The following is a 16843-nucleotide window of genomic DNA, read 5'->3' as shown; positions in this document are numbered from 1 at the left end:
ACTAAGTGGAATTGGACATCATTGAGATTAGAACTGGGACCACGTATATTTGTGAAATGAACCCGGAACTGTTTGGAAGGTTTAGATCTTTTCGCAGATAAGTTTGTTCTATTAGTTCGACAATTAATGATGTATTCAGTAATAAGAAAAGGTGGAGAGGGCATGCTGTATGAAGTAATGAAATTTTTGGATATGGCGTACACATGGCAAGAAAACACCCAGCTCCTTGACATAACGTGGACTCGACAATGCATACACACTACTCTAGCTCCCGCCAGTTACAATCTGGCAGAGTACGGGCAGCGGGATTATACACTAGCTGATACGGAAGACTCCTAGAGAGTTGACAACAGGTTCGGTCTGGTGGACTATCTAGAGGCTAGCCTGCTAATACCGTTTTAGAGTTGTAGCCTCGAAATGTAAGGAAGATTGGATCTCGCCTTGTCCATCATAACCTCGAAAGCCATCAATCATATTACATGATAGAAGAGATTAGGGGGGAGAGGTTTACCGGAGCTTTTCTCTAGAGAAGAAACATTGTTTCCCCCACTTCAAGCCATCTACGACATTACATTGGTTTGCACCTAGGTGATTATCTCCAGTATGCTAGGTTCCGTATTTCAGCACTTGCAAGTGGGGATTATACCCAGGGTTACTATCAGTTCCACCATCGTGAAGGTTCAGCAAAGGATTTGGCTGTCTCAGACGACCGGACTTCGACGATATTAAGTCCACTTGACTTGAGTATCACCTGAATGTCAGTTCCTTCAGCATTTTGGACTCCCAAGTAGCAAGCCTACTTTGGCATACCTGACAAAAATGAAAATGGTCCTTGAGGTTGCGTTGCGACAACCTCAAGGACCATCTATACCAATATCACACACGATTCTTTCATTATATAACCTGGAACATTCCAACAATTCTTTGTATTTTATTCCATGTTGGATTGTACGTAATTTTTCAGCTGTAACCTGTATTTCAAGGAAGCTGTTTTCCTTTATTACAAGGCAGTGGTGAAACTACAAATTCTGTACAACCCTCCCCTCCACGCGAATCTCGAAAGCCCTTCCCCTAGGCCTAGTCGTACAAAACCAACCACTCTTCATCCCTTTTCCCCTCGGTGGGGAGCCTAATAGTACAATATTGCAGTTTCCACACATTTGCAAAGTATATTTTAAGAATTTCTGCCTTCTTTACATTTATCTAAAATTGTTTTATTTTACACTCATACCAACATTAACTGACTAATGACAGCCTGTAAATCAATATGAGCCTGATCATGTCACCCTATTCCACAGTGGTTGATATATCGTGTCAAACTAATGGCTGTGATGGGTTCTATTTTGTGTGCATTCTATTAGTTCACTCACTCTCTCAAATTTTAAATATAATAATTCAATAAAGATTATTATTTCACAAATAATGAGCTTATGATTGCCTGAACAAGCCATTTAATTATATTTGTTAGTGATTCTATGGCATTTTACGATAAATTAGTAGCAACTAATTTGTTCTTATTTAATTGCAGCTCATCTTGCAGTCAAAGCATTTTTCGTTCTTATGGTAAGTACAATAAATCACTGGGATTATATATACCGTTCATTAGTCTATTGCATTTATTTCCTTATATTTCGATTACTTTAAAATCTATAAATGAATTAAAATTGAGATACTGCTATTTGGTAATGATTAATCACAGTATTCAATATGGCAGATGCCAGAGGAGAAAACAATACGAGTATCATTCACCTGGTTATTAGAATTAGAATGGTTAAATGATAAAAGGAAGCGACTTTTTTTTTTTTAATTTTCTCTTTTGGTAGATATGTGTAAACATGTATAGTATCTTATGTAGAGCGGCACCTGAACTCTTACCTTGGTACACTAATGACTACAGTTCTCTGTAAATGGCCAGAAGAGCGCGTGTGTGTGTGTGGGTGTGATGTTATGTTACGTTTGCGCAATGTGTGTTGCTTAGTTGTTTCTGGCCGCTCTGTCACCAGGATACACCGCGGGATGGAAGATAAGTGTGAATCGTTGTGGGCACTAACAATCCTGTACTGAATGCCCAAAGCAACTTTGGGATCATTCAAAAAATAATAATAATAAAATTTAATTAATTATATGATAAAAAATAAAATAAAGAATTCCATCAATACCAACAGAGCCCAAATGCAACAGAACAAAAAAAAAAAAACAAAAAAAAAAAAGAATAATAATAAAAAGTAAAATAAAATAAAAAGGCCAACAAAAATAAAATCCATTGACGAAGTCTGTGATCAGTGGATGGCCGTTCCATGCCCAGAAGCCCCAACCCGGGCACCAGAAAAACCTCACCTCAAATACAAGGTCAGGAAGAAAGAGAGAGAGAGAGAGAAAAAAAAAGAGGGGATGGAGTGATTCTGCATGCTTCCATTGTTTTGGAACATTTTAGTTTCGGGACCATAGTGATGGATCCAAGTTTCGTTCATGGTGACTAGCCGTGAAAAAAAAAAAAAAAAAAACTGTTGATGGACGATGTCCTCCACATACCGTCCACTAATTTGAAGCTCTGTAGCTAGTTCTTTGACGCGAATACGGCGATTTTCCAGGATTAATGCCTTAATTTTTGCAACACACTCCTCTGTTACAGCAGTTGCTGGGCATCCTGGGATTTCTTCATTCATGCACTGAGATTCTTACACATTTCAATTATTTATACCAATATGCAACAACACTGTAACTTGGGTAATCTTCTCCATAAACAACGAAAATTTCTTCGTGGATTGTTTTCCCTTGCTGAAAGAGGAACGGAATCACTGATCTGTATTCCACTGACACTTCATCCAGAGCTGCAAACAAAAAGAATGAATTGTCAGATGGAATCCAAAATTTGTGTGGTTGCTATAGAAATTAAGGTATCAAACGAAAAAAAAATCATATTTCCATCACAACTACTTCTGGGTAATTCAGGTAATCTCTGAAATAGCAGTTGAATCAGAGGCAGACCCAAACTTTTTATACGCATGTAATATAAAGACGTGTCTGATTGAAAACTAATCTCCAATCTCACTTGAATTTTTAACCATATTAGATTCATATACAACACGATTAGTTACCACATAATCACTTAATATAAAACAATATTTGTTCCGATTTACTCAGGCTCTGGGGCTATTTTCCCTCGTGAATCAGACACCGGGCTGTTGTGCAACGCATAAGCAAAATTTGTCACAATACGACAACGCTAAGTTAACGGGTATAAACAAAATAATCGAAAAAACATCTAAGTATACCCAACCACAAAATTATATTCATAAATGAAATAGGATCCTGCATTTTGGGTAACAATGAGCTAAAGCATGAAACAAACTTGAAGATGAAAGAGATTTGGTAATGAGAAAATGAAAAGTGCCATTACGTGCCGCCTGGTTATCAGAAATGCACAGAATTCTGTCAATGATATACAGCAGGGGTGGGCAACCTTTATAAATGGCGGGTCAAATAAAATATCTCAGAGGTACACGCGGGCCAAATTTTTTTTTAGCTTTCCACGATTTTTAGAATTATTAAAATGGTGTATAATAAAAAAAAAATAAAAAAAAGTCATAAGGGTAACACATCTTTGCAAGATTTTACCCTCAGTTGAAGTTGGATAATTTTAGTGTATCTTATGCAGTGAAATCTTATTTTATTAAAAACTGAGAATATAATCAAACCATGGTTAAAATCATCATCATATTCGACGTGACGCCAGGACAATAAGCCATATGTACTAAAATCATGTCTAATAAGTAAATAATTAAATAGGAATTTTACATTGACATATATTCAGCAATATATAAACTTTAATTTTAAAACATTTAGACTTTGTGGTCTTATCATGAACATAACTTCTTAAACCTTGTAAAATCAAACTATAAAATTAAAATATTTTGACAGTCATTTAGCCCTTCAGCACATGAAACTCGTTTCCTGTGCCACCGGTTGACATCTCTAGCCGCTAGAAGGCATGCCTTCAGGCCTCTAATTTAACTAATCTAATCTAATGAATTATGTGTCTCCTACGCTTAAAAACGTTATCTGCATTTTTATGCACTGATTACGAAAATATTACATTACTCGCCATGGTACAACTAAACAAAGAAAAAGTAACATACAACAGGCCTTAAGAAAATCTGCTGAATACGACCTGGCGGATTTTTCAGTACACGAGACCAATTAGGCGACATTTGGCGTTATAATGGCCAATGGCCGCAGGCCTCATACATTTCAAGCCAGATCTTTGCAAGATGATTTTTTTTTTCTTTGTAAAAAAAAAATTTTTTTTTACTTTTATACAAAAAAAAAACTATAGGAACAACGGTTACTTATTGTATCTATCTGATATTGTTGTAGCACTTTTTTTTTTTTTTTATTTAGAGTAGTGCAATACCGAATCTCTCGGTATTGCACTACTCTAAATAAAGAGAAGTAAACTGCGTTAGAGAATTAAATTAAGTAAAATCCCATGGAGAAGTAAATTGCCATTTATTTAAGTGTTTCAACCCTTTTAGGGGTCTCGCCGATGGGTTAGTAGCCAATGAGGAGGTCCGAACGAATCAGTGACGAGACAGGTACAATACGTGACATGGTGCAGCAGTTAATATTGTATAAACTCAAACAGATTCAAGATGCTTTTGCACTCGATTTATTAAGCACATCGCATAAATGAAGCATCTCAATTAATAAACTGTTATTAAAACTTAACACGGAAAAATTAAGCCATACATTGGGAATAAACCGATTACATTAGTCTGAAATATTTTCATTATCACAATGCACAGAGGTGTTTTTATACTGAATTATACTTTCGCACTTACCTTTTGTGTATAACAAGATATAACAGGCGAATCTGCACCGTTCTGCTCAGAGACTATCACAAGGGAAAGGAATAAATGAAAAAAAAGTCTTTCCAGAAATATTTATATGAAGGAGAAAATGCATTAAGGTAACGTGTGATTATTTTATAGTAAATTTAGTATTATTTTCAGATCCCTATATAATACGTAACACCAACTGTTAAATTTGTCTTATCAGGAAACAATGCAAATTAAAGAACTTAATGATAAATGTCAGCGATACTGAGGAACCAAAGAAAGAAGGCATACGAAGTGGGTAAAATTATGATTATCAACACAATTTGGCATATACCCGCTAATAGAGACCACCCCATTTGTTTGTTGTTTGGTTTTTAGGAGCATTAGGAACTAAGGCCATATATATATATATATATATATATTTTTTTTTTTTTGGTAGTTGTTGGCGCATCGGCTTCTGTGGCCATAATGCACCTCCCAAGGTTTTTGCAGTACTTTGATCCAAGCCCGAGGCGGGATTCGAACCCGCGACCTTTGGGTTGCCAGGCAGGCACTTTACCAAAAGGTCATTCCCTGACCTTTCCGCATCCTCCATATTTGGTGGTCACGGGATCGAACCCTGGTCTAATCAAGAAGCATGTGCTACGCACTGCTGCTCCTACCCACCTGGCTACCGAGGCACCCCCCATTTGTTTAATTACGAAGTGACATGATCAGGTAATGGCAACTAAATGATGTTAGTGTTCTAATATAGATCACTCACTTTAATTATTAGCTCTCCGGAATGATACATTTCCACTGAGAATTAAAATTTATTCCACAATTCATAATTTTGTATGCAAACTTATTTTGCTTATGTACACCTCATCTGAAGTTCCGCAGCAGTGCGTGCGCCACCAATCAGAAAACGCCCCTCCCACAACTTGACTACGATTTATTGATACTTGTGGGATTGTGAACCTTGGTCTGCTCAGTCTGGTGTTGATGCAAGGAAGTTCTCGCATCAACACCAATTAAAAATAAAAAAAAAAATAAAAAATATATATTGCTCACAGTTTCTTGTAAATAAGTATTTCTGTAATTAATCTATTCTTTCCCAACCTCATGTAGGTATTCGTCTTTGTAGGGGCAGATATGATGCGTAAGAGCATTGTTTTTGACCTAAAGACTCCAAAAGTGTTCTATTGTCCTCAAGACAAACCGAAGAATTTAGAAAAGATGATTGTAAAAGCTCGGCCAATTGAAAAACTGTGCGAGTTCGACGGAAAGGGTTTGCCTAAAGAGTACAAGTCAGACTGTTACAATGATATTGATGAGAGTGAATACGCCTGTGAAGAGAAAGACCGAATCATGGTAAGGAAGTGTTCTCGAACTAACTGATTTTTCTCATTCTACACTGCAGAGTTTTTAGGTAACATTGAATACTTAAAACTTGGTTATAGGCAACACTATCCTTAGCTTCTCCAATGTTTATTTTCATTATGTCACCAACTACTGAAATTCTCTGACAAATTCAACTTCCAAAAGCATTCTACCGACTGGCTGAATCCCTTGCAGCAAAATGTAAATTCACATACAATAGTACTCTATACCTTAAGTTCGTGAAGAAGGCTTCCTACTATTGTTATATTACACCACAGTTATACGAAAAAATATTACATATTCACTGTACCATTCTCAAATTTGAAAGTCTTAAATTCAAGCGAGATTTTTTTTTTTTTTTTTTTTTTTTTTATGAAAACCCCAAACACGAAAGGTATCAAAACCTATAGTACTTAGTACCATGCATGGGTTGAAGGAGAAGTATGGGGGGAGGGGATGCCGGAAACTTTGCTCTAGAGACTAAACATGGGTTTAACCACTTCAAGCCTCCAATAAGCAAAGTGGTGGTATTTCACCGGTTGATGAAAGTCATCTACCACCTGTAAATCTAGATATCAAACACTCATACGATGAATTATTCTTTACACAACCGGCCCTAAATCGAATTTGAAAAAACTAAAGTATATTCGAAATGAGGAGATCAATTAATAAGCGTTGCTCCACATTTCAGCCGCTTTCGATTATAAAATAAGGGGTTAAAAACTTTGCACAATACTCAAGAAATGTTTAGCAGAACTTCACATTATGTTCAAGCAGGCTCACGGAATAGCATCTGTGGAACCCTGTCTTGTAACCGGCGATTTAAAAATGATTTGGGGGGGGGGGGAACCTTTGGCATGATTTGGGTTAACCGCAACTCTCCCTCTGTTTTTACACAGCCCTGAGTAAAAGTGAGGTGGGATTTGTGTATCAGTACTTCTTAAGGTTTTTTACTTCTTAAGGTGCACCCGCTGGTATTGCACTACATCCGGCGGGTGCGGGATTTTAGTTGTTTGTTTGTTTGTTATTTGGTTTTTAGGAGCATTAGCAACTAAGGCCATATTGCTCCGGGAGATGCGGTGGTCATTTCCTGACCTTTCCGCATCTTCCGTATTTGGTGGTGACGGGCTCGAACCCCGGTCTAATCAAGAAGCGTGTGCTACGCACCGCTGCTCCTTCCCACCTGGCTACGGAGGCGCCGGGATTTTAGTGCATTGAACACTGACAGTGAATAATGCACCCGGATCTAGCTCGAGCTTGGGACGGGCCTTCGGCGGCAGCTGCCCAGGTGTTGGCTGCTTGCTAGTTCGAAGAGGCCTGACACTTTTTTCAGGCCGTTTCAGGTTTTGTGCGGTCGCAGGTGTTCAAGGTGGAGATGGGTATTTGCCTAGGTGCCATCCTGACTCAAAAAAAAAAAAAAAAAAAAAAAGTACTTCTTAAGGAACGATAGATCTTTCAATCCTAATAACTGGCTCGAAAGATAAGGGACGATCAAATGATCGACGGATTTTTTCATCTACAATGCACCTGCTCGCACTGCGTATTGATGGGAAATTTGACGTAAAGCGGATCCATCAGATGGTGCATTCTCATGATTATCCCGAATTGATTCCGCCTTCTGGCTCCTTGTCCAAAGTATCAAAACTTAACAGGGGTATACTCAAGTTTACAGTAACCTTCATGTTACGCTGTGAGACGAACAGAAGGTTGCGTGAAGGATTGAACTGAGAAAAATAGTTGCAATTAGAAAGAAAAAAAAAAAAAAAAAAACCACATAAGAGGGAGTGTTTTTAATTGATTTTCATTTATGTTTGGTGAAAAAAGATTAGGTTTTTAAGTGATTTCTGGAGGGAGTCAAGCAAAAACCGGTCGTTGGCTACAGACAGGGGGTTCCGTAAACTTGAGTTTTACCCCTTAACAGAAATGGGCACATCTTTGCCTTTCGGGGGAAGTTCAGTACGGTCGAGGACTCGTGAAATCGATATCAGTAAATGAATTCCAGAAATTCTTCCAACAGTTGGTCAAGAAAACTTTTAAGGGGTCAAAAGCAAACTGGTACGTTCAATTTTAATTTGTTATTAAGTCATTCCTGGAACATTCTAACTACGCATCGTGTAGAAGCTAGCTTTTTTAAAATTAAAGTATCAAATTTAATTTTAACTGTGAATTCTACCTGTAAAGTAATTTATAGGATCTTTAAGAAAATGTTACCAAACCACTTTAAAAATGACCTTTCATAGACATCTACCTGCAAGTAAAATTTGATTTACAGACTATGTACGAAATAAAATCCATCGTTTGCAACAGCTTTTTTCTGTTAATAGAACCTAACCGATATATGCCATTATATATTAATTGTCAAGGATCAAATGTCACAAAATAAGCGATAACGAATTTTATAGTCAAACAAAATACATTTAAATATAAATTTTTTAGAGTTCAGTGTAATATAACTTTCATTGCAAGATGACTCCCAACACTAACGTCTTCATTAATTAAAAAAACTTTTCACAAAATAACTTTGTTTACTTAAGCATGGTGAGGTGGCATATTGCTCTAAATATCAGAAAAGGGGTGGCAGTCAGTAATGTCATGTTAATTCTGCCATCATGTTTGTACTTCATTTGCTTGTTATATATTTATCTTCTACAGTCTATGAAAGTTCATCACTACCAAATACTTCCATCAGTATACAAAGAACTTGCTTAGTTGAGAAACCCCGTTATTCCCAAGGCAACTCATAACTTACTTACTTCCTTAAAGCCAATCATGACTTACTTTGTTTTCAACTGGAACACTCGATTAGTGAAGGTTAGTAAGTAGCATTAAACGCACTTCGATATTTAAAACTGACGATATTATTTTATTATTTAGGAGATTTCCTCTCTCTCTCTCTCTCTCTCTCTCTCTCTCTCTATATATATATATATATATATATATATATATATATATATATATATATATATATATTGCGCAGTTCACAAAGCAAAGCTAATAATAATCAAACTTATAACAAAAATGCATTATTTAAATTTCAACTGCACATTTCCAAATTTCAATATTTGCTTACCGGTAAAAACAAGTCTGAGTTTTCGGCTGATAAAGATTTCAGCTATTGTTCTTATTATTATCTGAATTAACGCACTTTGAAAATTTCACTTTTCTTCACTACACCAATTTCGAGATACAAACTGCACCAAACACCAAATTCAAGAAACCAGCACCACGCAAACCAAAGTTTTACTGCAAATACACATGGTTCGAGATTAATAATAGCAAAACTTCCGTTAGTGTCGCTACTAAGACTTTTACATAAAATTTCATATAATATACTGTACTTTCTTATTTCGTTTTCGAAGGGATCAATACGCAGTATATTTACCGAAATTAATTAAAGAAAACAAATTTTACTTGAAATACTGCGAACTGCTGTGAATGATTTCACACATTTCTGCAACATATCAAAAAAAAAAAAAAAAAAAATCACTCAGAACCCTCAAATTGATCGGCTCTCTCAAAGGGTGCTCTAATTCTTTTATTTTCATGAAAGTTAACTCACTAAATTGAGTCAGAGTCCAAAAGGCAACACCAATTGTACCTATTCTACTATGTATGTACCTATTCGAAGTACAGCATAATAATGAACTGTTGTTAAAATTTCTGAGTATCACTTTTAGTCTTTTAGAAACTCTATTCCCCTGGAAATAAGTTCCTTCAACTTATAAAATATGCAATTCTACTTACATGTTTATTTGGAACTCTAAGCGGCTCGCACAATGAATACAATTGCTCTTCTTCCACACTGTGTGTGGCAAAGCCCGGGATTCACTTGCTGTCAGTACGATGGGAACTTATATCGGCTTTATACAACATACTCACCGCGGCACATTGCCAGAGAAACATCGGAATAAAGCAAGAAAATAACGTGAAACAAACTTATCATAACTTTTAAGCATATACACATAGTCTTACCAAAACTCATGACAAAGCTTGGGGAAACTGTTAGCTTGGGGGGGGGGACTCACAGACTAATAGATTAACAGTAGCCACAGGCAGAGGTGAAAGGAATTCTTGTACTGCTTCTATTGGAATAAGCAGCGGCCTGGAAAGCGAGGTGCTGGAGATTTCAAGGACTGCTGGGAGTCGTCATGGAACAAGTAAATACATGGGTTGTATTAGGGTAACTAAGAGCAAGAATAGGTACATGAACACCAATGCTAGAAGTATAGTAAATAAATTTGATGAATTTGAGATTCTGGTAAAGACATCAAAGGCGGATATTGTTGAGATATCAGAGACGTGATGTCACACAGATATAAGGAATGCAGAATTGGAAATTGGGGAGTACAATGTGTACAGAAAGGATAGACAGAATGGAAAATCAAAGGAAGTGCATCCAGTTGGCATGTGTGGACAGTACACTGTTGAGTCAGTTTGGTGTGCTTATCTCACTCCAAACTGTTCAGCCAGTTTGGTGTGACATAAGCACCCGAAAAAAAAATTAGAGTAGGAGTGTTTTATAGGCCTAATAACTCTGATGATTACAACGAACAACTGTACAGAGAAATAGAGCCGGCCAGTAAGTCATATTGTCTTATAATGAGGGATTTTAACTTCCCAGATATAAACTGTAACTCGTGTAGAGGTCACTCGCACACTAGTAAGACTTTGTGGATTTACTGGATGATTGCTTTCTACAGCAACATGTTCGAGAGGCATCCAGAGGCAGTAATAATCTTGATCTGATTATCAGCAGTGATTATTCCTGCATTTAGAATCTACAGATAAAGGAACCACTAGGTGGCAGTGATCACAGTGTACTGATGTGAGATTTAGTCAAATATGTCACTACCATCAGGGGTAAAGGGAAGGGTTTTTGCTTTCTTAAAGGGGACTACAGTGGCCTCAGACAGTTTTTAAATTCTGTACAGTGGGACCAACTGATGATGTTACCAACAGCAAATTCTAAATGGAAAGCATTCAAGGAATTAATCTTGGAAGCTACTAGGCTTTTCATACCAACTAAGAAATACTGTTCAAGGTTTAGGCCTAAATGGACGTCAGATAAACTAATAAGACTCGTGGCAGAGAAAAAAAAATGCATGGGACGCATATAAATTATCAGGACGCACAGATGCCTATGGTAGATATAAGAGTAAGTCTGTAATCAAGCCACAAAGAAGGTTAGGCAAGTAAAGACCGATTACGAGAAATCTTTGCCAAAGGATGCAAAGAAAAACAGTAAAAACTTCTTTACTTATGTAAACTCTAGAAGGAAGAGGATGAATTATCAACAATCGATGGTTCAATTGTTGATGATTCTGCTCAGGTAGCTGACAAACTGAATGAGTATTTTGAATGAGGAATTCTATAGGGAAGTGGAGGCCAGACGCTTATCAAACTGTTGCAGAGAATTGAATGATTTTGTGATAAGTGAGGGCAAGGTGGAAGAAAAATTGCTGAAGCTAAACGTGGTTAAGACACCTGATGTGGATGGGATCTGTCCAGTTGTATTGAAGGAGGCAGCAAAGGAGATATAAGAAGGTCCTTGGTCGTGATTATGAGGTAATTCTCGAACCAAGGGCATTCTCGAACCCCAGACAGACGTCTATCTACTCACCTGGCCTGACTCCTCGTGAAGTGGACCGATTCTGGAAGGTCTCAATCTATGGTGACAGAGCCTTCCGTTAACAAACTGTACATATGAACAACATATTACTCACGGCAGCTCACGCTACTGACACACTCCTCTGGCCTTGGAAGAGTTTTTTGCTTCACCACGCAGACAGGCGTGCACTGGCTCTGCATTATAGTGACACGCACTCCTCTGGATAAACAAGCCCAGTTCACTTTGAACTGGAGTATAAATATCCATAATTGTTATATCCATACCATTTGGACATCGGCGTGGCGTGCTGTTGCGATTAAGCAACTAAGGGTATGAGGCGACTGTATATTGTGACTGTAAATTGCGTGTTTTGCGCTCGATTTGCCTGTGCTGAATGAGTCTGCACGTGTAGCACAGTGGTATCGTCACCGTCCTCCCCACACCGGGTGGAAAAGGCCCGGATTTGAATCCCGTCGATGACGCGAGGAACTTTAATGGGATTTTTTTCACTCCGTGGTCGGTCTCAGGCATAGATAGCAAGAATTTTTCCCCCAGAAATTTGTTTTTCGTCCAGCAAAACAGGCATATGGACCAGAGAACACATGCAATTTACAGACATAATGCATATATGGGTATATGAATTAGCTTTCCAGGTAACCCTAACGTAATTATTTGTTCACTGGATGAAGCAAAGCAGGCAAATCTACCCGAGAACGCACGCAATTCACAGACCAATACATATAGGTAGTTGAAAGTCCTTAAATATCCAGGTGACCCTAATATAATATAATTTTTTTTTTTTTTTTTTTTGTTGGATGAAAAATCCATTTCGGGAAAAAAACCATGAACCTTGATCCCCTTAGCCTAAAACCGATTAGTTTAGCCACGTTGTGAAAAAAAAACCATAAAAATTTCTCGCATTATTGACGGGATTCGAACTCCGGCATTGTGACTCGTTGTGGGGAGTTTGATGAGTATAACCACTGTGCTACGCGTGAGGTCTGGACATTGGAAAATTCTCCCTATTACTTTTGGGAAGTACAGTCCTGTTACATTCCCCAAAAGTAATCAGCTGGTGGTGGTTTCATCGTTCCTTCTTTGATTGGACGATTCTTCTTTGAGGACATTCAGCCTGGAGCATCTTTCACCTGCTCCGTTGCAGGTCAGAGATGCCGGAACATGCTTCGTCACCATTTCTGAGCTGCAGCAATGGGGATACCGGAATCCATGATGTTTATGTAAATTAGGCGCAACCTCATATTTCTCGATCTTTGCAAGAGATCTTTTCCGAAGACATTTCACCAATGCTGAAATCATTAATCGATGTTGGCCAACATCGTGGCCTCACCGTTTACCTGAACTAACCCGATGATTTCTGGCTGTGGAACATGGTGTATCATATGATCTGTATTCTCACTGACCTGAAGGGTAGCGTCACTCGCAACGTGGCTGCTATCATTCGCGGCATGTTACCGTTCAACCATCGAAAGCAACTGGGCTTGCATGGAACACATTGCATTTACCAACGGCACACACTTTGAACACACATTTGGTAGTTGATATCTGAAGATAACAGCGCCATTTCTTCTCTTGGCGGAGAATACGAAATTTTTTTCTGCCATTCATTTCTTCATGTTGTGGTCTACTTCATCAAATTTCATTTTAGTATGACCATCAGATGGTGCTCCAGACGGCTCTGAACAGGGGTTCCTGTATGGTCAAAAAATTCAATATTGAAAGACCTTTTAAAGCTACATTTTACATGTTACAACTTTAATGGAACAAGTGAAGAAAAATTAAAAGGGTGTATTTTGGGAGGCTTTCTTGCCTTCTCTAGACCCCTGTCTCACCAAAACCTTGGTCTATTATAATTGTTTGGTCTGTTGTATGAAAACACTGCTAAGCTCAGAGTCTGTGACTTATCGCTCGACAGCGAAATGTTCATATTAAGAAAGAGAAACTTTTAGGAAAGATTACGATATCACTGGAAATGAAGTGGAGAGGAATTATTTATCTGGTTTATTCTTATCACCAAAGTGCAGACCTTAAACTGTTTCCCTGTGCATTACTGTTTTGATACCCAAACGGTAAATTATAAATAGAACTTCGTTATGTGTATTGTAATGCATTTTAATTATTTTAAAAAAGTTTTTCAGAATAATATATTACTCACTTGTATAATTGTAGTCTTTTTTTTTTTTTCCACTGGTGTGTTCTTTTCTCAATAACGTATATCTGGTAAAATTTTTATTAATTATCTGCTTGTTTAAAACAGAATTAACTTTTTCTATTTTTGTTTTTTCTATAGTTGCGCATCCATCCACCTAACGATACAGAGACAACAACTTACGCACCGACTACCCCAGCGTCTAAACGAGGATACAAGAAGAAAACGCACTGGTCATAGATTTTGTTCCCTGCCGTGCAAGGCGTGCTAGTATATGCAGAGAAGCCTTGATCTAATCAGACAGAAAGCCGTTTTGGTTAAACTTCTTTTGTGGAAGTCCCAAGCGAGCATGCCTTGCGCACGATTTTCTTATTAAATGTGTTAGTTATATCTATTTATTAAAGAAATAACAATAATATATAAGGAAGAGGTAATTAGTAATTCTTAAAAAGATTAGCGTTCTTACAGGTTTACAGTGTTCGGAAGAAGAGTTCTTCTTTGTCAGTAATAGATACTTACCTAAACAACCAGAATCTTAATTGCAAGTAATAAACGTCAATTCAATCAGTCAACAAAACTGCTAGCCAAGTACATATTTTTGTAGTTCGCTCATTTAGCGTATTATACAGCAATAAGTTATACTTTACTTTGAAAAAACAATGTGGATCATTGTTCCCATTTCATGTTATTCTGGTTTAGTAATCGCCTCATCGAATTTGACTCTAAAATTACTTACGCGAAACATGGAAATAAAGCTGGCATTAGACCATGAATTACATGTGATCACTTAACTGATGGACATATTTTGAAAAATGACAGTATTTCATCAGCCTTAATACTGTCTAATTTATTTTTTCTGATTTTGTAATAAAAATTATTCAAGTGTATGAAATTGTAATTCATTTTTACACAATATATATATATATTCAATAGAAAGATGGACGCTGCGTGCAAGGATTATTTTACCTACATACAGAGAGAGAAACAACATGACGCCGCCAATCGACCATAGCCGCAATGGAATTGGCGCCGTTGCCAATTTTGTGAAACTGGCAACATCAGCAATTCTCTCAGATAGTGCTATTATCTTAATACAGTCAGGAGCATCGGGGGGGGGGGGGGAGAAATTCATTAACCTTCCCGGACGCCCTATGGAGAAAACAGACCGGCCAGGGCACTGTCCCCAAGAACTGTGCTGGCCACAGATGTTCCCAGTTGATATTCGGCAGCTTTTCTGTGACATCTACCATATTTGAGCAGTATCATCTTATACCACACATAATTTTATGTAAGATTAGATTAACATTCCTAAATATTGGTGCTAATAAATAATTTTAATCTGAGTTTTCAATTATTTAACTGAAAGAAAACATCTTTTTTTGCATAAACTGAATTTCTATTGCAGCTTTTATTCAAAACACACACACAAATAATTAGTTTGTTTTATGAGCCGTTATGAGTTTTATGTTCCTTTAGTTCTGTAGTCATTGTCAGCAAATAAAGTTAACAAACGGAAATGTTCCAGTTATTCTGTTGTACAGAAATCTAATAAACGTGCATTTTTTTCCTATTTTGTCGAATGAAAGTTCCATTTTTAAAAAAATGGGGGGCAATCATACATTTTCACAGCATCTACAGCAACTGAATTCCCCACGCAATTTCATAAAATAAATTGAATATAAATATTTAAATTATATTTATGGGTAAATGAATTATGAAGCATATTTATTTAGTAAAGCAGTTCTCCGGGCTTAGCCCAATCCCCTTTTAAATTTTTTCTGAACTATTAGTAACTAACTAACAAACAAACAAACAAATAAATAAACAATCTTTATTGTGGTAAATAACAATACATACAGATTCCCTTAACGACTATGGAATGTTTACAATCTAAGTGATACAATAACACACATGAATAACAACTATTACGTTAACAGGGCCGTAACACAAGTCAGAACAATACAAAATTACAATGGTTTTTAAGTTATATACAAATAAACCATGGATACACAAAAAGAGATGATTGCCTTTTGGGGTGGGGCTGATTAGGAGTATATAGTGTATATTACGTAGAGAAACCGGGGTTCCCCCCAACTCCGCGTTAGTTTCTCAATGAGTTCTCTTTAAAGCGCATATTGTGTATGATGTGTGTGGGTAGTACAGAGTTATGTTAGTACGTTGTTCATCTGACTACCAAACTTAGAGGGGGCCGTGGTGTTTATTAAGAGTACACCCTGAGGATAAACAGGAGGCATCAGATGATGGATATAGCAGCAGTTTCAGGAGAGTAAAGTTTTTTATGGACCCACGAACGCTTCCTCATCCAAAGCAGAAGGGCACCGACATTTTTAAGGTCTGTAAAGTTGATTATGGGGGAGGGATCTCTATGGTAAACGAGAATGCGTTTTCCTCTACTTTTTTTTCACAAACTTATGCAAATCAGCTTTTATTTTACTAAGGGTCTCGAGCATCTGATTCGGAAGATATCTGTCAGAGAAGGCTAGTCTGTTCGTGTGAGTGATAAGCTTTGAAGAGGACCTAAATACAGGTTGTGCAATCTCCAGGTGTACGAGTCTCATATGTTAGTTTGAGAGATAGATCCAATCTTGCCGTGAGGACTATTCTCATTTCATTAATAAAGGAGGATATCCTTCTCACTGGCGAGGTAGCTGCTGTTTCAGTGGTGGTGATAAGGGATTAAAACAGAGTTTGGAATTGCTCACTTCCGTAGCCAGTACAATACTAACCGGAACGACGTAGATTCTCTTCGTTAGAGGGAGCTCCGTTAAACTCTAAACTTCGGAACCGAAGAGAACTGAAATATAAACTGTAGGGACTAGAAACTCTGATGATGGAGGTGTCTTGAAC

General features: G+C 37.3%; 1 protein-coding gene across 2 annotated transcripts in view; it reads left to right on the top strand.

Annotated features, from left to right (window-relative positions):
* LOC150087094 (uncharacterized) overlaps positions 1–15545 on the top strand; it is a 49606-nt gene extending 34061 nt beyond the window's left edge. For both annotated transcript variants that reach the window (XM_090372943.1, XM_090372942.1), the window contains exons 2-4: positions 1529–1563; positions 5949–6191; positions 14117–15545. In XM_090372943.1, coding sequence (XP_090229069.1) covers positions 1529–1563; positions 5949–6191; positions 14117–14215 — 377 coding nt within the window. In that variant the 3' untranslated portion in view covers positions 14216–15545. The remainder of the gene's footprint in view (positions 1–1528; positions 1564–5948; positions 6192–14116) is intronic.
* The last annotated feature ends 1298 nt before the right edge of the window (positions 15546–16843 follow it).

This window comes from Mastigoproctus giganteus, chromosome 4 (assembly GCF_048544385.1).
Source record: "Mastigoproctus giganteus isolate SK-2022 chromosome 4, ASM4854438v1, whole genome shotgun sequence".
NCBI classification, from domain to species: domain Eukaryota; kingdom Metazoa; phylum Arthropoda; class Arachnida; order Uropygi; family Thelyphonidae; genus Mastigoproctus; species Mastigoproctus giganteus.
Note: the sequence above shows the minus strand (reverse complement) of the source record. Positions and strands in the feature narration are given on the sequence as shown.